The sequence below is a fragment of the Crocuta crocuta genome, unplaced genomic scaffold (genome assembly GCF_008692635.1).
Source record: "Crocuta crocuta isolate KB4526 unplaced genomic scaffold, BGI_CrCroc_1.0 scaffold246, whole genome shotgun sequence".
NCBI classification, from domain to species: domain Eukaryota; kingdom Metazoa; phylum Chordata; class Mammalia; order Carnivora; family Hyaenidae; genus Crocuta; species Crocuta crocuta.
Window position 1 is genome coordinate 6,081,107 of NW_027531902.1, and position 26,119 is coordinate 6,107,225.

At 37.7% G+C, this 26,119-nt stretch overlaps 1 protein-coding gene across 6 annotated transcripts in view; it reads left to right on the forward strand.

Annotated features, from left to right (window-relative positions):
* Positions 1-26,119, forward strand: part of ITSN2 (intersectin 2) — a 142,493-nt gene that overhangs the window by 34,755 nt on the left and 81,619 nt on the right. For all 6 annotated transcript variants that reach the window (XM_077774070.1, XM_077774072.1, XM_077774071.1 and 3 more), the window contains 13 exons: positions 4,070-4,162; positions 6,725-6,788; positions 7,598-7,761; positions 9,589-9,795; positions 9,945-10,041; positions 10,856-10,995; positions 15,374-15,437; positions 15,980-16,117; positions 16,578-16,663; positions 17,584-17,846; positions 18,719-18,868; positions 23,283-23,423; positions 24,421-24,508. In XM_077774070.1, coding sequence (XP_077630196.1) covers positions 4,070-4,162; positions 6,725-6,788; positions 7,598-7,761; positions 9,589-9,795; positions 9,945-10,041; positions 10,856-10,995; positions 15,374-15,437; positions 15,980-16,117; positions 16,578-16,663; positions 17,584-17,846; positions 18,719-18,868; positions 23,283-23,423; positions 24,421-24,508 — 1,695 coding nt within the window. The remainder of the gene's footprint in view (positions 1-4,069; positions 4,163-6,724; positions 6,789-7,597; positions 7,762-9,588; positions 9,796-9,944; positions 10,042-10,855; positions 10,996-15,373; positions 15,438-15,979; positions 16,118-16,577; positions 16,664-17,583; positions 17,847-18,718; positions 18,869-23,282; positions 23,424-24,420; positions 24,509-26,119) is intronic.

A 26,119-nucleotide genomic window follows, 5' to 3' on the forward strand; every position in this document is an offset into this window, starting at 1 on the left:
ATAACATGTTTGAATTGTGTACATTCAGAACTAAGTGTTAGAATACTGCTAACTCCTCAGCTCTGTGACTTAACCTTGTGGGACGTGTGTGTGTGTGTGTGTACATATATGTAAAACAGGGATGATACTATTTACTGCAGGAGATTTAGCATATAGTGGATGTTCTATAAATCTGTGTTTTTCCTTCTGCATAGACCATAAGAACATTTTTGACAGAGTCAGTAGGTGAGAAGATGAGAATAAGCAACAGAAATCTTTATGAAAATACCACATTCTCAATTTAGTGATGAGTGGGGGAAGTGGATAGAATTTTAATACATTTCTAAAGTGATCAGACAATGTAAAAGGTTGTTAGCTTTTTAAGGAAATATTAAATGTTAACCCCATAAGCTTTCCTGACTTTGTACAAGGCTTACAAATAAATAAAGATCAATATTGGGAGATGTTTTACTGGAAGTTCAAAATAATAAACTGTTGGCTCTTTAAAAGATGCTGTTAGTATATATTCTAAGAAAGCTAGAATTGGATAAAGTATTTTAAAATTGTTTTTGAGGTATATAGATTCCCTAGTTTTCTTATTTCTATTTAATTTGTCTTTTCTGTGAAATTTTTAGTGCATTAATATTTTTCACTTTAATGTCATTTTTTGGAAGTGCCCATGTTTAAAGATTATTTAAATACTACTTAAAAATTATTCCTTTTCATAATGCTTTAGAACATTTTTAATCTGTAAGTGACATTAATCATAATATTTAATTGTGATTGTTGTATGTGATTCTTTTGGCTAAGGAAGTCTCTGAGCTCCTTTAAGGAGTTCATTTTATTCATCCTTGTACCCCCAGTCCTTGATCACAGTGGTGCCCCGTAAGTGTTTTTTGACTGAATGCATACAAAGGTGTAAGGGTTACTGGTTGGAGTAATGAAGAACTGAGCAAGAAGTCAGATAGGTTGCGTTGGCCACTGTGAAGACATGTAAGCTGAGAAGGTAGTAGGACATAGGAAAGCACTCTCCTGATGCCATGGATCCCTGCAGTCTTACGAAGCAGGCTGCCACTCTCTGGGGACGTACCCTGGTGTGTGTTAAAGCAGCTCAGGCCTTCCTAACCAGACTCTCCAGACTTAAAATAGTCTTTAAGTTTTCTGACTAAAAAGCCTCACTCTCAGTATTTTCTGGCAAGGGTACCTTTACCAGAAAGGAAAGAGCCTGAGAAAGATTTCAGTGCTCTGACTTCTCCTTAATTATACTGTTCCCTGGGATTGGGTTGAGTAAGGAAACTAATTTATTGAGTAGCCTCCATGTAGCAAGCATGTATTAATTAGATGCTGTATTTTTATTTTAATTCTTAAGTTGGGTTTATAATTCACCCTTCTTAAGGATATCGTTTGATGAGTGTTAACAAATGTATACAGTCATGTAAATCAGGATATGGAACATTTCCATCACCCACAAGGTTCTCTCACCCTCCTTTGCCGCTGGCAACCACTGGTCATATATCTGTCCCTGCAGTTTTGCTCTTTCCAGAATGTCATATAAATGAAATTCTTTCATTGCTGAGTAGAATTCCGTTTTATAAATGTGTACCACAAGTTGTTTATATATTCATCTGCAGAACACCTCTGGATTATTTCCAGGTTTTGGTGTCTAAACCAAATGTCTAAAGCTGCTGTAATCATCAGAGGACAGATTTTTATTTGGAAAAAGTCTTCATTTCTCTTGGGTAAATACCTAGGAGTTTACTGCTGGGTTGCAAAGGGAAATGTGTATTTAACTTCATAAGAAATTACCAGACTCTTTTCTAAATTGTTTCTTTCCCCATCAGCAGTATGTGAGAGTTTGAGTTCCTCAGTATCCTTGCCAACAGACTTTTTAAAAAATTTCAGGCATTCTGTAGGCATGGAGCGATACCTTAACTGTAGTTTTATCTTTTTTTTTTAATTTTAGAGAGAGAAAGAGAATCTCAAACAGGCTTCACACTCTGTGGTATTACTGTAGTTTTAATATGCATTTCTCTGATGATCAGTGACATTGAACATAGTATCACATGCTCTTTGCCATCTGTATCTTTAGTATATCTGTTTGAATCTTTTGCCCGTTATTTGAGGCAGGGAACAGGGATTGTCTTAATGAGTTGAATAGTTCTTTATATGTGCTGGATACATATTATTGTGTTTTACAAATATTTTCTTCCAGTCTGTAGCTTCTTTTTTATTTTCTTAACAGTGTCTTTAAGAAAGGAGAAGTCCAACTCTAAAAAGCTTAAATCATTTTGGTAGTTTGTGCATTAAAAAGTCATTCCCGAATCCAAAGTCACAAAAATTTTCTTCCTTGTTTTCTTCAAGAAGTTTCATAGTTTGGCTCCTGCCTTTAGTTCTATGATCCATTTAGACTTAATTTTTGTATATGGTGCAGGATTGAAGTGGTTTGGTTTGTTGTTGTTTTTGGTGCATGTGGATGTCTGGTTCTTTCAGCATGTTTCAGTGGAAGGGCTGTCTTTTCCCTATCGAATTATTTTGATGTCTTTGTTGAAATCAACTGGCAACATATTTGTGGGTCTATTTCTTTTTAATGACCATCAGGGCAGATAGTTTAAGATTCTTAATTAAGTCTGTGGATTCTAATCCTGTCTTTTAACACTTACCAACTTTGATACCTTGGGCAAATTATTTAATTTTGCCATGCTGCTGTTTCCTCCTCTGGTAAATAGTGATAGTAATAATAGTTCCCTCATAGAATTCCTGTGAGACTTTTAGAAACAATACACATAAAGCTCTTAGAAAAATACCTAGTATGTGACAGGTTTTATTAAATGTTAGCTGTTGTTATTTTACCAATCTAATAGATGAAAAATTATATTAGTGTTATTTTTAGAATAGATACATTACATAGGGTCTTTACAACAACCCCTAAAACTTAAAAAATCTTCCTGATTTTTGGAGGTGGCAGCTAAGATACAGGGAATGTGAGTACCTTTTCCATAAATATTGGGAGACTGTGTAGCCCAGAGTTTGGCCTGTGTGGGTTCTAATCTCAGCTCTGCCACTTGTGAGTTATTTGTGTGACCTGACCAACTAGCTTTGTGGTCTGGGGTTTTGCTTTCCTCACCTGTCATAGGGATAATAATAGTACCTAATGTATAGGGGAGTGGTGGGAATCTGTGAGTTTACTGCATAAAAAGTCCCTGACATAGAGTCAAGGCTCAGTAAAAGCGAGCTGCTTCCCTCTGTCATCCTTTGCTGTTGTCGTTCTATTTTTTTTTTGTCGTCATCATTTTTCCAAATTGTCACAGGAGGCATGACAGGATAATTTGTTTACTTTATAATAAACTGATAAACCAAGTCGGGTTTTACTATGTGTGTGATATTTATTTAGAAAGTGTGTAGGTTTTGCTATTTTAGGAACTTAGCTCTTCAGTACATCTGTTTCTTTATTTTTAACTGTAATCTTAAAACTTGTCTTTAAAAGAGGATGTTTATAGATTTTTTTTAATCCATTCATTTAGGACTACGAAATATTTGTTAAATCAGATCCATCTTAATGTATTCAAATGTTTAGGAATACTTTTCAAGGAAATGCATTCCTGGGAACAGCTTTGTAAGGCAGATTTTCATATAATAGACAGCCAATATGTATGAGTTTATTTAAACATTGAGTTTCTTATTGTTGCAAGTTGAGTAAACTGAAAAGGTAGTCAGAAGTGATGTGTTGCAAGTTGAGTAAACTGAAAAGGTAGTCAGAAGTGAGGTGTACATGGTTATCAGCTCTGTTGAATGTGCAGAGAGGATGGGAATAATATTTTATTCATCTTTTTATTTCCAGAATTTAGCTTGTTGTCCTTTGCCAGTGAGTGGTATACAGTAATTGTTCCATAGATGTTATTTGAATGAATGAGTAAAGAGCCGCAGGGCTGTGCTAAGTATATATGGTCATGAAAGAGTTTTACTCTTTGTGTCATGTGGGGATAGAGAACTATCTGTAAATGGACACTTGTGATTCATATATACATTTTAGAATTATTTTGAGCATTCTCATATATATACTACAATTTCTTTGTCTTTCACTTATTTTTAGGAGGGCCAAATATGTGGGCTATTACCTCTGAAGAACGGACTAAGCATGACAAACAGTTTGATAACCTCAAACCCTCAGGAGGTTACATAACAGGTTTGTGTTTATATTTCAATTACGAATTAAGTTCCTTTTCATGTAATGCCTTAGAATTTAGAATTTTTAACTTGGTCACCATCAAATTTGTATTATTATGTGATAAAATTCCTATCAGAATTCATGAATTTCTTTTCTCCTTTTTTTTTTTTTTTAATAGTTTATTGTCAAATTAGTTTCCACATAACACTCAGTGCTCATCCCCACAAGTGTCCTCCTCCATGCCCATCCCCCCTCCCCCCACATCCATCAGTCCTCAGTTTTTGTCAGCATGCCAGAGTCTCTCATGGTTTGCTTCTCTCCCTTTCCCCCACCATTTCCGCCCTTCTTCTCCCCCTTGTCCCTCAGTTAAGTTCCTCCTAATCCTCCTATACGTGCAAACATATGATATTTGTCCTTCTCTGCCTTATTTCGCTCAGCATAACACCCTCAAGGTCCATCCATGTTGCTACACATGGCCAGATTTCATTCTTTCTCATTGCCAAGAATTCATGAATTTTAAAAAGAACAGTGGTTTTATTTTATCTGGAATTGTCTTAATTTGTTGTTTTGGAATTGGCATATGGAAGATATTTTCCTAATCCTAAATGGATAATCACAAATTTCAGTTTAATTGTCCAGCTTCATACTTTAACATTATTTCTAGAATGTTTTCAGGTTATTTCTTGAGGTAATTGAGACTTTTTTCCAAGCAGATTTATTAATGTGCTCCTAATATGTTGTGCCAATTACCTGTATAACAATCAGTATTACTAAGTCTAGAAGAAGTATGTATCAGGTCCATTTCCTTGAAAATAATCTAGAATTGGGGCGCCTGGGTGGCTTAGTCAGTTGAGCGTCCGACTTTCGCTTAGGTCATGATCTCGTGGTTCGTGGGTTCGAGCCCCGCGTCAGGCTCTGTGCTGACTGCCAGCTCACAGCCTGGAGCCTGTTTCAGAGTCTGTGACTCCCTCTCTCTCTCTGACCCTCCCCTGCTCACGCTGTCTCTCTCTCTCTCTCTCTCTCCTAGAAATAAATAAAACATGAAAAAAAAATCTAGAATTTTTTTTCTGCAATCTGTTTTTATAATGCTAGTCCTCTGTTTTTGAGAGGCGATACCAAGTTGATTGTTAGCACTAGCCCTTGTTCTGCAAGATGGCCTACGGAGCCTAAGGAGGATTAATTTAGGTGTATCTTTCAAATTTTTTTGTATAAATCAAACTTTTTTCCTGTGCCAAAGCACGTGAGCACTTTATTTACAGTAATATAATGAATAATATTTACCAAATCTGTACTGTATTTCAGATGCTGTACGTAAGTGCATTATCTCATTTAGTCTTGTAATAGCCTTGTAAGATAGCTACTATTGTCTATATTTACAGATGGTTAGTATTGATCTGGGCTTTGAAACTTTTTAGTCTGATTTTGGAATCCATCTTCCTAGCCATCAGACTTTGATATTATTTGTACTTCTATAATACTAGCTCCCTTTCCTGGTATCAGGGCTAGGATTTGATTACCCTACTTATAGGTTAACAGTGTAGTCTGTTACTGTCTCATGGATGCTGGCATAAGACCCAAGGTTCCTGATTAGAGACAATGGAATGAATTATTACATGCTGTTATTATGAATAGCACGGCTAGCAGCTTGGAGTATCAGCATGTTCCTCTTGGATTCTCTTGTCCCACTGAGGCCTGAGGGCCCAAAAGTGATGTAGAGAGCCCAAAAGGATGTTAAACATGCAGTGATTGTGTTATAGGACAGGAACACTGAGCCTGTGGGGGGACCCACCATTTTTAGGAGGCAGGCTTCTTTTTTGGCCCAGGGGAAAACATTACCTCAGGCTTCAAGATTGCTCAATGCAAACCCAACTCTGAGAAATGACCCAGGTAGGAAGTAGTTAAGGGTCTTGCCTCCTTGTACCACACAGCAGGACACAGAGGATTGTGAGAGACCCATGGGGGACTGTCTTTCCCAACACTTGTTATTTTTTATTTAGAACTTTTCTAGAGAATAGTGTTTTTCAATTATAAATTCTATTAAATGGAAATATTAAATAATACCCTAGTTAATATGGAAAAACTAAGATGAATAATGTAACCTTTCATTATTGATTAATGCATATAACATCATTTTTTTTAAGTATTTATTTTAGAAAGCACAAGTCGGGGAGAGAGGCAAGAGGAGAGAAGGAGAGAGAGAGAGACAGAGACAGAGAGAGAGAAAGAGAGAGAGAGAAAATCCCAAGCAGGCTCCACACTCAGAGCGGAGCCCCACACAGGGGTCAGTGCCACGACCCTGGAATCGTGACCTGAGCCAAAACCAAGAGCCGGACGCTCAACCAGCTGAGCCACCCAGGTGTCCCATGTATAACTTTACTTATGAGTTTTTTGTTTTAAAACATCTAAGCCTTATTAATGTAATGTAATTAATTGTATATGTGTATTTCTAATTCTTTAATAATTAAAATTAAAATGATAATTCAATAGCATTATTATTATTGTCCATTATTATTATTCAGAGGCATTGGAGGAATTCCATTTACTAATGTGCTGTTTGATGTTTATTTTTATTACCTTCAGGTGACCAAGCGCGTACCTTTTTCTTACAGTCAGGCCTGCCAGCTCCTGTTTTAGCTGAAATATGGTAAAGTGTTCTTTTTTGTAAATGAACTTAAATTTCTGGTAGTTTGGCTTTGTTTTGTTTTTTGATACTGTGTTAATAAAAAGTTGTTTTTACTTGCAGTCTGTGTCATTAAGTATTCAGCTATTAGAATAATTAATTTTATTGAGTAAATGAGAATAATTGGGATTTTATCGTATTGGACAAATTTTTAATGTCCTTAGAATTTTTGAGGAGAGATGTATACATTGCCATTGAAAAACGTTTCTTTATAATTTGGCATACTCTCAAAATCTTTCATTTCTTTCATCATCTGTAAACTCCACAAATTAGCCTGCCCTTTCCCTGCTCTGACCTTAAACAGAATTGCATTTTATATCATTTAGGATTTTGCCTTTTAATGTATTACAATAAATATCAACTGCTACCTCATCTTCCTTTCCACTTGGAATATTCCCATGCCTGGCGGAGTACCGAGCACATTGCAAGCTTTAAATAAATATTTGAACAAATTAATAAATTAAATTTAGAATGATTATACTCTTGGATAATTTCTTTCTGTCCACACTGGTAGAATTCATACCAGAGGTCTCATAGGTTCTCTCTACATGGATTCTCAGTAGACCGGCAGTATTTTATAAGATGATATCCTTGTTCATTATTTCTTAATGTATCAGTCTTAGCTTTTGGGATTTTATTTGTTTATTTTTAAGTGTATGGTTATCACTAGGTGATGATCTACATGTGCATGCTATGTCATTGTTTGTATTTTATGATCCTCAAAAATAATGGTGACCTTACATACCATTCTGCCCACCTCATGGTCCTTTTAGGGCTTTATCGGACCTGAACAAGGATGGGAAGATGGATCAGCAGGAGTTCTCCATAGCGATGAAACTCATCAAACTGAAGCTGCAAGGCCAACAGTTGCCTGTGGTCCTCCCTCCTATTATGAAACAACCTCCTATGTTCTCTCCGTTAATTTCTGCTCGTTTTGGTATGCATTATTAATTGAATCAGCTGCATTTGATAGTTAAACTTGTCCTGGACAGAATAACAGAAAAGGGTTTGTTAGCAAAAACAATAGTCCTCAGACTCCACGTTAGATTTCATGTCTGAAATAAGAAATATTAAAATCGCTGTCATAGCAGCGTCCCAGTTTTCCAGGGACAGTTCTGATTTATGCCTGTTGCCCTGGCCTCAAGTCTGGCTAGTGTCCCCTTTCACAGTTCCCAGTTGGATGAAAAATTGCATGACCCCACCCATAGTTAGAGCTGATCTTAAATACTATTCTTAGTTTCCTCTATACTCTGTATGAGTAACAGAAAAATTGCGAACAACTTTAAACTCACTTGAAATGGTTTAATTTAGGGGGTAGTTTAAAATTATTCCTAAGTAAAGGTTTTTCTAATTTAAACATTAATTATCTAGCTAAATTTAGGGCTAAAAGTTATGGACTTTTTGCTCATTAATTTACATTTTCATCAGAGGGAATCAGTTTTCTGTTAATTTTTATTAGGCAGTTTCTTATTGATTATATATGAGAAGTACTCATTAGAATAGAACATTCAATTTGACATTTTTGCGTATCTGAAACCTGTTCTTTCATTCCAGATGTTAGATCTTAAAACACTAAACTCTTTTCACTACTGCAGTGAGCTCTGGACATACCAAATCGTTGTGTGACCGTACTTTTATGGTGCACCAAGTAGCCTGCAGTTAGTAAATGAATAAAAGTCATCATCTTGTTCTTTTTAAAGAATTGTCCTTAGGGCCCATGGGTGGCTCAGTCAGTTGAGCATCCAACATCAGCTCAGGTCATGATCTTGCAGTTCTTGGGTTCAAGCCCTGCGTCAGGCTCTGTGCTGACAGCTAAGAGCCTACCTAGAGCCTGCTTCAGATTCTGTGTCTCCGTTTCTCTCTGCCCTTTCACTGCTCATGTTCTGTCTCTCACTCTTTCAAAAATAAACATTAAAAAAATAATAATAATGCAGGTGCCTGAGTGGCTCAGTCGGTTAAGCATCCGACTTCGGCTCAGGTCATGATCTCATGGTTCATGGGTTTGAGCTCCACGTCAGGCTCTGTGCTGGCAGCTCAGCCAGCCTGGAGCCTGCTTCCGATTCTGTATCTCCCTCCCTCTCTGACCCTCCCCTGCTCGTTCTGTCGCTTTCTGTCTCTCAAAATAAATAAACATTTTAAAAAATAGTAATAAATAAAAAAGAATTGTCCTTGAATACATGGATGTGTTACTTAAAATAAAAGTGAAATATATGGCATACTTTCTTCTTGCAGATACATATGCATAAATGGGTCTCCTAGAGTATCTAGTAACTAGAACATCCTTTTTTGGGGGTGGGGACATTGGGGGAATGTGTGTATGTATGTATGTGTGTTAGTTGAATGACTCAACAGCCCTATATTTATTATCCTTATTGAAACTCCACATTTAATCAAGTAATACAGTCTTTCTTTGAGAATACTAATATTTAATTGGATACTCTGGTTTCTCTTCAGATCGCATAAATCTTTCGCCTTTTACTAATATTTAATTGGAAAAGGCCACTTAGCTTTCATGATGATGCTAGAAGAGAATTTTTAACTCTTTACTGGACATTCCCTTAGTTCACACAGGTCAGAATATTGATATTAAAAGCAGTGGTGTGTCTCCCTCACTGCTAGGTCCAAGCTGCTTTAGTGAACTTTTTAACAAGAAGACTAGTTGGTCTCTATAAACATGGGTCTCTGGTCACTGTACTGTTGTCTTGTTGTTTTCTGGCATGTACTGATTACTAACACTGGAAAATGTGTTCTGTTTTCTCTTTAGGAATGGGAAGCATGCCCAATCTGTCCATTCCTCACTCATTGCCTCCAGCTGCACCTATGGCAACCCCCTTACCCTCTGCGACTTCAGGGACCACCCTTCCTCCCTTAATGATGCCTGCTCCCCTAGTGCCTTCTGTTAGCACATCATCACTACCAAATGGAACTGCTGGCCTCATTCAGCCCTTATCCATTCCTTATTCTTCTTCAAGTAAGTACTTACTATCTAATGAGTCAGAAACTGTTAAAGAAAGAAACTGTTACATTTTTGTCCCAATAAATACAGATATTCTTCATACTTTGTGATATTGATACTGTTCATTTCTTTCTTTTCTTCTTCTTCTTTTTTTTTTTTTTTAGCATTGCCTCATACATCATCTTACAGTCTCATGATGGGAGGACTCGGCGGTGCTAGTTTACAGAAAGCCCAGTCTCTGATTGATTTAGGATCTAGTAGGTATGAAGGCTTAAAACCTCCAGCTTTTTATGCTTTCAATAAGGAGTAGCCCTGAGCTTATCCAGGTTTTACATTAGAATGGCCAAATGTAAAATGCTTAAGGTAAATTTACTACTTCTAACTCACATAAAATAAGTTATTATTTTTAAAATTGTTAAATGTTTGAAAAAAATGTTCCTTTTAAACTAAAAATGTTCTGCTATATATTCAGTTGTCAAGTTTTTGCCCCCAAACTTCATACTTTTCCTTTAAAAATATATGTTTCTCCAAAAGTCTCATAGTCATGATACATTATAATTTTTTTCTTGAGCAAATTCTGCTGATTGAATAGCTTTTAAATTTTAGAAAGCACAAAAGCTTCAGTGTTCATTCATCACCCCTTATGTAGGTCATCAGAATACTCCTTAAGGCAGAGTACCAAAGTGGTTAGCTTTAACTCAGAAGAAGAGTATTGGTTTCCTAGCTTAGACTCCCATTGGATATGTGTGACCCTCACTGAGCCATAGTTTGCCCATCGAACAGGTGAGGACCGTAATTCCTTCTGAGTTTGTCATGAGGATTAGAAGTAGTATTTATAAAGGCCTTACCACAATACAGGGCCTGGCACGTAATAGGTTCTTGGTATATGGTAGTTCTGTAGTTCATATGGTATTTACTTTCCTGAGAATGAGGTTAAATTAAATATTTAAAATATCAAACAAAAGCAGTTACTACTGTACCATAGAAGGTGTGATTCTTAATGTCTCTGCCTTATAAACTTTTACTGAGTATATTTTATGTAGTAACATAAAATTTTTAATAAATTTTGTTCTAGCTCAACTTCCTCAACTGCTTCACTCTCAGGGAACTCGCCCAAGACTGGGACCTCAGAGTGGGCAGTTCCTCAGCCTTCAAGGTTAAAATATCGGCAAAAATTTAATAGTCTTGACAAAAGCATGAGTGGATACCTCTCAGGTAGGTGGCGTACAGTGTTTTCAGAATGTGAGAGAGTTAAAGTTTTTTATATGAATTTCTACTAAAGAACTCTTACTTGAATTTGTACTTTGTAGCTCACCTAAAATTTTAGCATCCAAAAAATTTAGCAGGCATTTGATAAATACAAATATTTTAAGTTGTGTGAGAGATGAATACAATTCGATTGATTTCTTCAAAGTTTTTACAATGAAGTTGAGCACACAGGTGTACACCCAACTTTTTGGAAGAAATACCACTCCCTAGAGAAGATGAAGCCTTGTCCTCCAGTGAAAGGAGACCCTTACATGATGGGGAAGAGTGTGTGGGACTTAACCTCAACTTATTTTCCCTGTGCTCCCCTCCCTCATTGGATCTTTCTGTGCTTGCCCTTACTGAAACCTCCTGGGAATGTTGTCTACCCTTTGGTGTTCCAACCCTGTAAGATTTGCCCTTAGGTCACTACAGAATATTTGAGTCCATGCTAGAACATTATCCAAACTTTTCCATTTAAGGGTAGTGAAGGGGATATAAACAGAGGGTAATAGGCAAGTAGAGTTCCCACTGTCTAACTTTCCCCTCTCTCTTAACTCAGCAACTAATCTACAGTTGAGATGGAATAATAAAACAAGTGTTTCTAAAATAATAGAGCTTTAAAGTGCTAGGGAACGTAGAATGGGAGATAATACTTAAAGAGATCAGATAAAACATCTTGTAGTAAGGGAGCATTTAAGCTCCATCATGAAAGGAAGAGTTAGGGTTTGGGCAGATAAGATTGAAGGTGGTAGCATTTGAGGGTGACAGGAGAAATCCTAAGAGCTAGAAGTACATGGCATGGATAGAGAATTCGAAAAGTAGTCTATAGAATAGGAGTATGAGGTCTCAGGGCAGTAGGACAAGGGAGCAAGAAGGCTTTTAAATTGATTGGACCAGCAAATATGTACAGTATTTTCTTTAAGATACATTACTAGGGGCCTGTGGGTGGCTCAGTCAGCTAAGCATCTGACTTCAGCTCAGATCATGATTTCATGGTTCGTAAATGTGAGCCCCACATCAGGCTCTCTCCTTTTAGCACAGAGCCCACTTCAGATCCTCTGTCCCCTTCTCTCTCTGCCCTTCCACTCTCCCTCTCCCAAACAATCAATCAATCGTTTCTTTTTTCAAGTTGTTAAAAGTGGAGTAAAAAGACATACAAAAATGTTCATGGCAGCTTCACTCAAACATCCAAAAAAGAAGCAGCCTAAATATCTATCAACAGGAGAATGGTTAAATAAATCGTAGTATATTTCTGTAACAGAACACACCAAAATAATCTATTGAATGAAAGAAGCCTGGTCCAAAGGGTCCATACTATTTAATCCAATTATATGAAGCTGAAGAACTGGAAACGTAACTGATGGTGATAGAAATCAGAATGTTAGAGTTACTGTGTTGGGAATGGGCCATGCACAAACCTCCTACAGGTTTGAAAAGTGCTGAAAACTTAAGATTAGTACACTCTCTGTAGTAAAAACATACAGTATAAACAAAGACAGAATATGAAGGTCCATGGGGAGCCGCTGTAACGAATGAGTCCCTACTGTTATTTGCTTGTATATGCCACACTGTATGAAGGTGGTGTATTGGGTTTGCAGAGAATGTTGTTATTCTGAGACCTACAAGAGTATAGTTATATATTCATAGTTAAGGGAAGGATTAAAAACAAAAAAGAATAGTTGTTTCTGGTGTCCTGAAAGAGCAGAAGCCCAAGTATGTGAGGATGAGGCTGACTTAGACTTAACATGTTGTGCTTTGTTCAATGAGTGTAGCATTTGGTGGTCTAATTTTATTCCTCTTGTTCTTCTCTCCCCCTTAAACTCTCATGACTTATTTAAATGAATCCATTGACTCGTAGTTTCTGAGTCCTATAATTTCTGGGCACTCTGTGATGCCCTGGAATACACAGAGGAGGAAGACACTGTCCGTACCTTTAAAGAGTCCATAATATATATGGGTTACATAATCATAGTATTTGATTAGTGGTTTGAAAGTGCTGTGACCAATATACATGAGAAAGTGACTAATGCTGAAGATAGAGAGTTTCACAGAAGAGATGACATCTGCGCTGTATCTTCAAGGATGAGTAGACCACCAGGTAGAGAAGGGGGGACTAATACTATAGCGCAGGAAATAGGATATCCAAAGGTTTGGCGGACCAACAGTGGGCACATTCAAGTGAGCTTTTCTTAGTGAAGTACTCTGATGGCTCTCTGTAACACTTTGTATTATTCACAATTTGCACACATTTAAGCCTTCTACCAGTATGCTTTTTAACGAATTACATTCCTTGTCTTTTTCCTTCTGTTTGCTCTGTTGCCTCATGCTAAGGGATCTCCTTTCAGTTGTCTTTATTCAAGAGCTGAAACATTAGACCTTTTTTTTCAGGTTTGCAATAGCCTTCCATTTCTTTATTTATTAGAAGAATATTTATTAGAAGAATTCTCTTTTTCATGCAAAGACCTCCTCAGATCTCACTTCCTGTGTGTAATCTACTAAGGAGTAATTAGTTGGATGAGGCCATGAGCTATTTCCAGTGGTTTTCCATATGTGATTTTTATTAAATGACCAGGTTTTTTTCTTAAAGACTGAAAAATATTTTAAAGTTATGTTATGTAAACATCCTATTGTATATTATAATTTACGGTGTATTTGTGTCTGTTCCACATAGTATATGTCGCTTTGATTACCGAGACCTCATGTCCGAAGCTCAGTGAAACAGTGTGTTAGCAGCATTCATGCTGGCTCTTTAGTAGGACCTGTTGCTGAGGAGGAGTTGGCGGATGTATCGTCTTCTGTGCAGAGTTGTTTGGGTGGGCCTCAACTCAGGCTGAGCCCTGAGTAAGGCCTGACTCTTCAGTACTCATGGCTCAGTCAGCTGCCTGGAAATGGGCAGTGCGGCACCTGCTTTACTGACTAGATGACCTTCCCTAGAGACACCAGGTGATTTTATCCATGGTTAGGAAGGCACAGAATTGCCCACCAGGAGTGAATACTGTGAATCAGATGAGAACTTTGTGTTCTGAATAGATTCCTGAGATTCCTGTGTGACCATTATCCTGACATGAAAATGCAGACCAGGAAGTCTGTTACATATTTTTGAACACTGAGGCAGAGAAAAGAAGTGGGAACAGTTTACTACGTGTAGTAAGCATTCAGTGAACGCTAATTGCTATTACTCTCATACCCTATCCCATAAGTCCTTACTGCACCTTAGGGTACTTTGGATTACAAGTTAATCATTACTTTAGCAAATATTAAGTGTTTTTGTACCTGGTACTAGACATAATATGTTAGTGAATAAAGCAGTCAAGGTTTTTGTCTCCATAGAACTTAGCATGATAGTGGAAATAGGCAATAAACAGGTAAACAGGAAGATAAATGTTACATTACAGTTTGTGATATGAGCCATGAAGGAAACCAGCAGAAGTATATTGGATGATAGGATGAACAGAGACGGCCTTTCTGAAAAGGTGACATTAAATTGGGACTTACAATGTGAGAGGGACCCAGACATGCAGTGATGTTAAAGTGTAGAACTTGAAGTTGGCTGTAGGTGTACATGAGAGGGAGGGGTGACTTTCTGGTTTCTGGCTTGAGCCACCGGATGGGCAGTGATGCCATCTAGAGAAAAGGGCAGACTGAGAGTGAATGGTTTGGGCGATAGTTAGGAAGTGGGGTGTGAATGGGGATTGAGAGAGTTGTTTTGTATGTATTTGGTTTGAGATACCTGTGAAATACTTAGGTAGGTTTTTCAGAGGTTTGGGCTGGGGTGTACATTTGCAGATCATCAGCCCCAAGGTGCTATTTAAAGTCACAGGAAGTTCACAGATGTGAACACACAGAGAACAGAGTGCCCAGAACAGAGCCTTGGGGAATGCCAGCATTTACAGGTCATTTGGAAGAGGAAGAGTAGAGACAGAAAAAAGATCAGAGAGAGAAGACAAAATCTGAAAACACTGTGAAGACACAAAAGCTGTGGTTGGGGCTGCATGGAAGCACAAGGAAGCCAGAGAGCTTGGCCTCCAGTACTTTGTGTGCAAACGCTGGGTCCATCATGTTGGTCAGTGGCATGGACTGTTATTTTCTAAAAGGACATGGTGGAATACTTGAGTTACTAATTCTAGATTTCAAATTCCTTGGGGCAATGGCTGTGTTTTGATTGGTACTGAATGCTCAGTACCTGCATGTGGTAAAAGCTTTCCAGTGGTCAAAGTTCCCAGGGTGGCAGCAGTGTTATTTTGTAGATATAGCTATTTAGGTGCACATGACTTTAAAGAAACTAAAGAATTTCCTTTCTTCCTTTTTTTTTTTTTTTTTTTTTTTGGTTTCCCTTTTCAATCAGGTTTTCAAGCTAGAAATGCACTTCTTCAGTCAAATCTTTCTCAAACTCAGCTAGCTACTATTTGGTGAGTTTATCCATTAATTACAAATTTCAACTATACATCCTCTATTATAAGAAAGATCCTGTTTCTGAAAACGTTTATGACTCAGAGATGTTCCGTAAGAGCAGCCAGTTGAAGGTTAATGCAATGTTGAAACACAGTAAAATTGTACAAAATGTTATTCTTGAAAATTTGGTGTTTAATTATTTTGCAGATAAGTTGGTTTGCTTTTTCATAATGATGTCTGTGGAGAATTTGAGAGTACCTCATTTTTAATTTAGAGCTGACTGATATGATAGGTGAATTATCCATGAAACAAGACAAGCCACATTTTCAGAAGGAATTTTTCCTTTTCTGTTTTAAACTTTCTCCCCTCTCTTGTACAGTAGGACAGTTAAGGGTAAAAATAAGCTCGCTTTTCTATATATATTTACATTTCCCTAAAATATGTTAATCCAACTGTTTTGCTATCATTTTTCATGTTTTAAAAATAGAATCTTGAACTCTTTTGAAAATACTTTAAATAGACTCTGTTTCTAAGCTGTGATCGTTCACATTTGCTTTAGGACCCTGGCTGACATTGATGGTGATGGACAGCTGAAAGCTGAAGAGTTCATCCTTGCGATGCATCTCACCGACATGGCCAAAGCAGGACAGCCCTTGCCGCTGACGTTGCCTCCTGAACTTGTCCCTCCATCTTTCAGGTGGGCGCCTCTGGAAGGAAGAGGCATGGTTTTGATTCCTGGGGACAAACATGATTACTACATAGTGATTTCCCAAGGCCTCTGCTCTAGTTTAATGGGAAGTTAAACATTTACACTGGTATTTGATTTTGGTATTTAATGAGTCATGCCAAGAAGGAGTAGAAATAGGTGTGTTTCCACCATACTGTACATAAGAAAACTGATGACTTAAAGAGATTAAAAATAAAACTTGCTTGTGGATAGCAATCAGCTGAATTGTGGTGGGAATCCAGATCTCTGGCTGGACAGTCCATATCCTGCTGTGCATTGTAACTACAGACCATAGTGCACTCTAAATGTCTCTGGGGCTGTATTCTAACTGTTAAGTAGCTCTAGTCGTTGGTAGTATAGCTGTATATATAGTCCTGTCTAGAAGTTCCCAGACTTAATGATGCTAAATATGTTTGTTTGCTTTTCTTAGAGGAGGAAAGCAAATTGATTCTATTAATGGAACTCTGCCTTCATATCAGAAAATGCAAGAAGAGGAACCTCAGAAAAAATTACCAGGTAACATTGTTTAAGTTGTCTATTTATAGTGGGTTCTCTTAAATTTTACCTTGAGATGTAAATGAGTATTTAGAATTTTTACACTCTTTCTCTTTTTTTTTTTTTTAAATGTTTCTTTACTTTGAGAGAGAGAGGGAGCCAGCTCAGGGGAGGGGCAGAGAGAGCGGGAGACACAGAATCCAAAGCAGGCTCCAGGCTCTGATCTATCAGAACAGAGCCAGACTCTGGGCTCAAACTCACGAACCATGAGATCATGACCTGAGCCTAAGTCAGACACCCAAGTGACTAAGCCACCCAAGCGCCCCTAGAATTTTTATATTCTTAATATTTTATATACCATAAGAGAAAACTATTTGATGAATGGGTTGGATTCTGACATCAAAAAATTAAGATAGTCAAAAATGAGAAGAAATTTATTTAGGAATAAAGTATGCACATTTGGCAAGAGTTTGTGTGTTTGATATCCTAGTTAAAATGTTTCTCTCACTTTAGGAAAAATCACGGTAGCAGGTGATGTGATAAAATCTTCATCTATAAAGAACAGTTTAAATATAGGTTGAAAAAGTACATATGTAGATGTTTCAAAGTATTAAAAAGTTAGTGAAATATATGAAATAAATATATAGCCATCCAGCTTTGCTTGTCCTTGAAGAAAATGCTAAGAAAAAAGTTGGAAAATGGTTTTATTAGCAAGAATTTCTCTCTCAGATGAATTCAAACTTAGAAATTTGTTTTCCAAAAGTGAGTACTCTTAGACGAAAGTAAATATTTTACTATTTATATTTGAGTTAAAATTATCCTTAGGAGAAGGATCCTCAGAGTAATAGCACTCAGATGATCACAAGGCATGAGTGTGTTGAAACTGGAGTCCACATTCTTGGGCTCTTCATGGGAGAGTGCTTACTGTATACCTTGTTTAGTTACTTTCGAGGACAAGCGGAAGGCCAACTACGAGCGGGGGAACGTGGAACTGGAGAAACGGCGCCAAGCCCTGATGGAGCAGCAGCAGAGGGAGGCAGAACGAAAAGCCCAGAAAGAAAAGGAAGAGTGGGAGCGAAAACAGAGAGAATTACAGGAGCAAGAATGGAAGAAACAACTTGAATTAGAAAAACGCTTGGAGAAGCAGAGAGAATTGGAGAGACAGCGGGAGGAAGAAAGGAGAAAAGAGATAGAAAGACGAGAGGTTATTTTTAAGTTACTTTATTTCCTAAGAAAATGATTATATTTAATACGTGGATACATCTTATTTGTTTTTTTCTAAATGGCTATTTTTGTTGTGCCTTTTTCTCTGCATCATTCATTCTTACCTATTCTCTCCAATTCTGAACCTTCCTTCCCTTCTGGAGTGGAAGAGGGCCTTTGCTTGTGAAGAGTTTTCAGGGCCAGTAACTGATTGAAAAGGTGGTGTTTCTGCAGGTCAGGGAGGATTTCCAACTCAAAGAAGGATCGAGTACAAAGCTGAGTTGAGTGAGGAGCTGAAGCTAGTGAGCCAGAGGAAGGAGTCCGTCCAGGCAGGTCATTGAACAGAAGTAAGCTTTGGATCCAGAGTGAGGGGCCACAGAACTGGAGCCGCAGAAGGCTGAGGTTGGGGAGCTGAAGGTCTGGAGGCAAAGCACGAGGGTGGGCTTGCGCAGGTCCTAGGGATAAATGTGACGTATGCGTCCCTAGGAGGACTGGCTTTGTTTTAAGGGCTTAGGATGGAGCACAGTAAATCATAGTGATACTGAAGGATTTTTCTTCCCTGATACCAGACTACAGGTGCAGTTATTTCTATTGACATTTATGTTTATGAAATCGTCCTTTTGTTTAAGCAGAAAGTAACTACCAACAAAAAGATGGTCCCAGGAAACAATCAAAAAGTCTGATGGGTGATGTCACTTTTGTGGAAGTCTGTAGGCTAGGCCTGCTGATATAACTAGGTTTGCCCAGTTACTCTTGGGCCCTGAAGCCCACTGAGTGCCAGGCGCTGCTTTGCCTTTATCTTTGTCATCCCATCAGTTTTTGAATGATGCAAAACTGCTAATTTAAAAATCAAACTTAATTCATTATTTTCAGGCAGCAAAACAGGAACTTGAAAGACAACGTCGTTTAGAATGGGAGAGGATTCGTCGCCAGGAGCTTCTCAATCAAAGGAATAGAGAACAGGAAGAAATTGTCAGGTTAAACTCTAAAAAGAAGAGTCTTCATCTCGAGTTGGAAGCACTGGTATGGCTGAAGTTTAAGTGAAATTTCCCTGTTTGGTGCTAGAGTTACTTGTTGAAAAATGTCATTGTTTTTTAAATCTACTTCATGAATACACTGGGTTTTCACGTGATTCTGTCGTCATGTTTTCATGTGTGCTTAACAGTTGGGACAGTCTAGTTTACTAAAACAGGGTGGTGACCCAGAATGCTGGAAGTTACATGTCTCCGTTCGGAAGCTGACAAACCACATATTCCTGGGCAAGACCTTTCCCTTCTGTGTGCTTCACTTTGCCCACCTATAAAATAAAAGGTTGTGCTAGTTCAGTAATTTTCACTTTTCAAATTGGTGTCTGGAAGAAGGTCTCCAGTGGGGTGACCAGCAGTGGGAGAGGGGAGGCCAAGGCACTCCCCAGTGCTTGCCACAGTTCACAGCAGAGAAGCTCCACACTTACCTGCTTTACTTTTATTGGAGCTTTATCTGAGTTTTGCTTGGATAAAAGGATTCTACTGCTAAAAAGACAGAATGATTTGAAATTCGTGATCTAAATGATCTCAGGATTCCTTCCAGTTCTGTAGGACTTACCACATGCTTACCAATTTTTACACATCAGCTCTCAGAGGGTCGAGTTGTTTAAAAGACATTGTTGCAAATGAAAGGAAGGTATAAAGGGTCTAGGGAAAGTGTACTCTTCTACTACGACCCTAGAATCCATAATCCTGACCTGATAATATAATAAGGTTTTGCAAAAATACATGTGTAGCCTTGTTGTAGAGCCAAATATAGATCTTGTTTAGTTGGAGTCTCACATTTTATTTGGTTGATGACTTGAAATTAAAATTTTTAAGAATCGCAATATTTGTAATCAAAAAGTTACTTCAGATGGATAGGAAAGCATATAACAGTTATTAATCCTGCCATAGTATTACAAAACAATCCTAAAAAATGTTAACTTCTTCAACTTTTATTTTGAGTGTATATTTTTCTTTAAAAATATAATGGAGGGAAAAAATAAAAATAAAAAAATAAAAAATAAAAATATAATGGAGGGAGGGGCACCTGGGTGGCTCAGTCGGTTAAGCGTCCCATCTTTGGCTCAGGTCATGATCTCACGGTTCACGGGTTCAAGCCCGGCATCAGGCTCTGTGCTGAACAACTTGGAGCCTGGAGCCTGCTTCAGATTCTCTGTCTCCCTTCCTCTCTGCCCTTTCCCCTCTCCTACTCTTTGTTTCTCTGTGTCAAAAAATTTTTTTAATATATAATGAGAGGAAATCTTAAGATTGATGATTTTTCCCTCAGGAACATGGATTATATGCCAGGAAGTAGCATAGATTAATGTGCAGGGTCTGGAAGGTCCAGAGCCTATACTTATACATGCTGAAGATATAACACTATTATATATAACACGAACTCTAGTGTAGACATAGCAAATTCCTTTTATATGTATTTCTCAAATATGAAACCTACTTTTCAGCAAAAACTTTATCCCTGATTTTTAAGTCTCATTTCTCCTCCTCACCCTACTGTTTGCTAGGGCTGCCATAACAAAATGCCACAGACTGGGTGGGTGAAACAGCAGAAATTAATTTTCTCACAGTTGGAGGCTGAAGTCCAAGGTCAAGATGTCGGCATGTTGGTTACTTCTGAGACCCTTCTACTTGGCTCGACGATGGCTGGCCTCTTGCTGTGTCCTCAGATGGCTTTTCCTCTGCCTGCGCATCTCTGGTGTCTGTTTTGTGTCCAAGTTTTCTAGCCTCATAAGTCAGATTAGATTAGGACCCATCTGTATATGACCTCATTTAACCTTATGATCTGTTTAAAGACCCTGTCTCCAAAAACAGTCACATTCTGAGGTCCTGGGGTTTAGAACTTCAACATATACATTTTGGGGGGGATACACTTCAACCCATAACACTTCACCCTTCTCTCTAGCCTCCACTGAGAATCTCTGCTGTTGTTGCTTTTTTCCCCCTGCTTCTCTGAAGAAGAAAGAAGGAATATTGGGTATGGGAGAAGAAAATTGTGGCCAAAAAGGCCCTGCTGGACTCTTGTTTAATTTGAGGAAATTAGATGGCAGTGTGGAGGGTAGAAATAAAAGCTCAGAGAAGGTAATGATAAAAGTCACATGGAGATGTTTATTTTTCATTATTCTTTGAAATTGTCTCTATTTTAATATAAATTAATGCCTAAATGCTGAATTCAGAAAAAATTCAGTGTGTTATGTTTGTGCTTGCTCGTCTTAACATACAGGCCCTTCTTATGCTCTGAGAATGGTACATTTTCTGCTAATAATTCTGTCTGGAGTTAACAGATATAACGCTAGAACACATTATACTTTGTTTTTGTAGGGTTTTCTTTTTTTTTTTTTTTGGTAGGCTCCATGCCCAACATCAGCCTCAAACTCATGACCCTGAGAGCAAGAGTTGCATGCTCCTGTACACCAACAGTGAAGCAACAGAAAGAGAAATCAAGGAATCAATCCCATTTACAATTGTACAAAACCCATAAAATATCTAGGAATAAATCTAACCAAAGAGGTGAAAAATGTATACACTGAAAACTATAGAAAGCGTTATGAAAGAAACTGAAGAAGAAACAAAAAAATGGAAAAACATTCCATGCTCATGGATAGGAAGAACAAATATTGTTAAAATGTCATTACTACCCAAAGCAATCTACATATTCAGTGCATTACCTATCAAAATAACACCAGCATCCTTCTCAGAGCTAGAACAAATAATCCTAAAATTTGTATGGAACCAGAAAAGACCCTGAATAGCCAAAGCAATCTTGAAAAAGAAAACCAAAGCAGGAGGCATCACAATCCCGGACTTCAAGCTGTATTACAAAGCCGTGATCATCAAGACAGTATGGTACCGGCAGAAGAACAGACACTCAGATCAATGGAACAGAATAGAGAACCCAGAAGTGGACCCACAAACTTATAGCCAACTAATCTTTGACAAAGCAGGAAAGAACATCTGGTGGAATAAAGACAGTCTCTTCAGAAAGTGATGCTGGGAAAACTGGACAGCAACATGCAGAAAAATGAACCCAGACGACTTTCTTACACCATACACAAAAATAAACTCAAAATGGATGAAAGACCTAAACATAAGATAGGAAGCAATCAAAATCCCTGAGGAGAAAGTAGGCAAAAGCTTCTTTGATCTTGACCACAGCAACTTCTTACTTAGCACTTTTCAGAGCAAGGGAAACAAAAGCAAAAATGAACTATTGGGATCTCATCAAAATAAAAAGGTTCTGCACAGGAAACTATCAGCAAAACGAAAAGGCAACCAATGAAATGGGAGAAGATACTTGCAAATGACATATCAGATAAAGGGTTAGTATCCAAAATCTATAAATAACTTATCAAACTCAACACCCAAAAAATAAATAATCCAGTGAAGAAATGGGCAAAAGACATGAATAGACACTTCTTCAAAAAAGACATCCAGACAGCCAACTGACCCATGAAAAAATGCTCAACATCTCTCATCAGGGAAATACAAACCAAAACCACAGTGAGATACCACCTCACACCTGTCAGAATGGCTAACAGTAACAACTCGGCAACGACAGATGTTGACAAGGATGCGAAGAAAGAGGATCTCTTGCACTGCTGGTGGGAATGCAAACTGGTGTAGCCACTCTGGAAAACAGTATGGAGGTTCCTCAAAAAATTAAAAATAGATCTCCCCTATGACCCAGGAATTGCACTACTAGGTATTTATCCAAGGGATACAGGTATGCTGTTTCGAAGGGGCACATGCACCCCAGTGTTTATAGCAGCACTATCAACAATAGCCAAAGTATGGAAAGAGCCCAAATTTCCATCAGTGGATGAGTGGATAAAGATATGGTATATATGCACAATGGAGTATTACTCAGCAATCAAAAAAAAAAAAAATGTAATCTTGCTATTTGCAACTACATGGATGGAATAGAGGGTATTATGCTAAGCGAAATTAGAGAAAGACCAATACCATATGACTTCACTCATATGAGGACTTTAAGACACAGAACAGATGAACACAAGGGAAGGGAAGCAAAATAATATAAAAACAGGGAGGGGGACAAAACATAAGAGACTCTTAAATATGAAGAACAAACAGAGGGTTATTGGAGGGATGGGGGGGAGATGGGCTAAATAGATAAGGGGCATTAAGGAATCTACTTATGAAATCATTGTTGCACTATATGCTAACTAACTTGGATGTAAATTAAAAATAAATAAATAAAATATTTTTAAAAAAGAGTTGCATGCTTTATTCACTGAGCCAGCCAGGCATCCCCCATTTAGTTTTAGATATTTATCTAGACTGAGTATAAATGATAAAAGACATTTAAAAGTTTAAATAAGTATGATTCTCCTGATAAGAGTATTTCCTATTAGCATTTTATGTTACTGTGTATTTATATGTTCTTCCTATAGAATGGCAAACATCAGCAGATCTCAGGCAGACTTCAGGATGTCCGACTCCGAAAACAAACTCAAAAGACTGAGCTGGAAGTTCTAGATAAACAGTGTGACCTAGAAATTATGGAAATCAAGCAACTCCAACAGGAACTTCAGGTTAGTCCTTTGCTGCTGAATTGTCCATAAATATGAGCAGTCATTAATAATTCTTCCTAATAGAATAGTTTTTGCTTTTGGGGTGATGAACCCTTCTAAGTCTCTGATGGACTTCATTCCTAGGAGGATATAAATATACACCATCTTGTTTATTGTATCAGGAAGCTCACATGCCCCGAAAACTACTAGACATCTGGTTAAATTTTTATCCAAATATTTTAATATTTGTACATAAAGGGATGTTTATCACTTTGAGTTTTAAGTCTTTAATAAATATATAAATATACCTACATTTAAGTTTGTTGTTGCTCTTTTAGGAAATTTTGGCTTAACATTTTTCTTTTCAGAGTTGTGGTAAGAGTGTTAAATGTGTGTGTCCCTCAGGGACCTAGTAATCTCTTCTTTACCTGTGCGGTAGGGTCTAGTTTAGATATTATGGGGACTCTGGAACCATTCTGTTCCATTCTTTAGAGTCGTCTTACCAAAATTACTGTTTCTGTATGGACTAGCAGTTAGTTAACAAAGTCTTCTTACAGTATCACAGCAGGTACAGACAGGCCACATAACATTTCCTGTCTGATTTAAACCTGCTTCCCTAGTTATTCCTGAGTTTTTAGTTTCTCTTTGGTATTCATTCTGGAGTGTCATGACCTGCTTACAAATACCATTTAGTGCAGATACCAAAGGCACCTCTTAGCTTGTACCTGCTGTCACCCATCAGTATGCTGAAAATTGTAAGACTTTCAGACACACCCCATTCCTCACCACCTTTTCTTTCCAACCGATCATTCATAAATCAGGATTTATGTTTAAATAGTTGTATTTTAAATCACACATAATTCCATTCTAGTTTATTCATAAATTATAAGCAGTCTTTTATAGCTACGTATTATTCCTATACTAAGTTTTAAGAGTGGCTAAGTCATGTTTTTAAGTTTCCAAAAAATTTTCAGACATGACAGACTTTTAATCAGGCACTACTTTTTCTTTTTATAAGGATTATCAAAATAAACTTATCTATTTGGTACCGGAGAAACAATTATTAAATGAAAGAATTAAGAACATGCAGCTTGGTAACACACCTGGTAAGTCTCTAAGGTTTGTTTTGCCTCTTCCATTCTTCTCTGCATAACGTGCCGTTTGTACTCTGTTACTTTTTAAAATAGCATTATTCTCTTATAAATAACATTTTTGTGTATAGTTAAAATTTTCAAAATAATGTGAAAAAAATGTCACAGATGTCAGCATTTTTACCAATAAATAAATAAAATGAAATAAGTAATCATTTTGGTCTGCCTTCCTATCTTGATAACATCTTGTGTATATGTTTCAAATAAATATCAAATAAAATGTTAGACTACAGTTAAATAAGATCTGGGTTTGGCTCTGACACAAGATTTTATGTGCAAAATCCTACCCTCATTGTAAAAATAACTGTTCAAGAGAAGACTCTGCCATGAGATTCTGGGTGATAGTATACAGCAGTGATGGGCCTTAACAGAACGGTCTGCCCCTCCCAGACCTTTTTTTATCACCTGAAAGAATTTTACAAACTTGGCCTCTGACATCTTTGGAATAAAATATTCCAAGATACTTTGTGGGAAAGTAAAATTTTCCTGATCCAAGTCCAAAACAGAATATTGAAAAAAACACCTCTATGTCAGATAGCATGCAGATAATAACGTAGCAGAAGAAAGGTTTATTTAAAGAAAAGTAAATCTGCAAGTACCGTGTTAGAACTACTTGAAGTAGTCTAAATGTCTCCCTTTGAGTATGTGTCAGCCTTTCCATTCCAGGGCTCTTTGTTGTACTTTTGACTCTTTAGGAAGTCCAATAAATAGCATCCCTCATCTTTGCCCAAGGTCTGGACAAATAAGGAAATTAGGCAAATGAGCAAGACATAAGAGATCAAAAGATCACCTCATTTTTGGTAGAGCTGATATTGATTGGACAGCCTGGCTTATTAATGAGTGGCACAGTGACACTTGTAAAACCAGGTGTGTGACAAAGTAGAACAGGCTTCCTGTGGGCAGTTCAGTCTCAAAAACACAAGGGTGGGGGCACCTGGGTAGCTCAGTCGGTTAAGTGTTCAACTCAGTTTTGGCTCAGGTCATGATGTCACAGTTTGTGCGTTTGAGCCACAGAGTCTGCTTCAGATCCTCTGTCCCCCTCTCTCTGCCCCTCCCACCCTCTCAAAAATAAACATTAAAAAAAAAAAAAAAACCCTTAAGGACTGGAAGGGTCTAGGCTATGTCCTCCCAAGTCCTTATCTTGAGCTCAGCCATGACTGAAGGGGTGGAAAGAAACTGAGAATGTTGTTTTAGTGAAGGTTCCTTTACATGGAAGAAACACCAGGAATGGAGAATTTTACTTTTGTGAATTCTTTCTACTCTATCCCACACCTTGCGCTAAAATGGTCTCCCCATGTCTCTTCTCAGACTGTCTTCTTTGCACATAATTAATTTCATGGCTGTTCAGAATATATCAATCCCCACCTCACCCTCCACAGGCATTCCAGAGGCAGGATGAGCCAGCCCTCCTAATCTGTGCAGTCGCATAAAGGATAACATCAGCTCTCACTGTTGTTTTAGTATTTGGATTGTGAGTGGAATGTGGAATATGTCTTATTGGAGACCTGGCAGATCTTTCTGTATAGAATGTGATCGAGGTCAGCTGTTTTTATAGCTATACAGTTC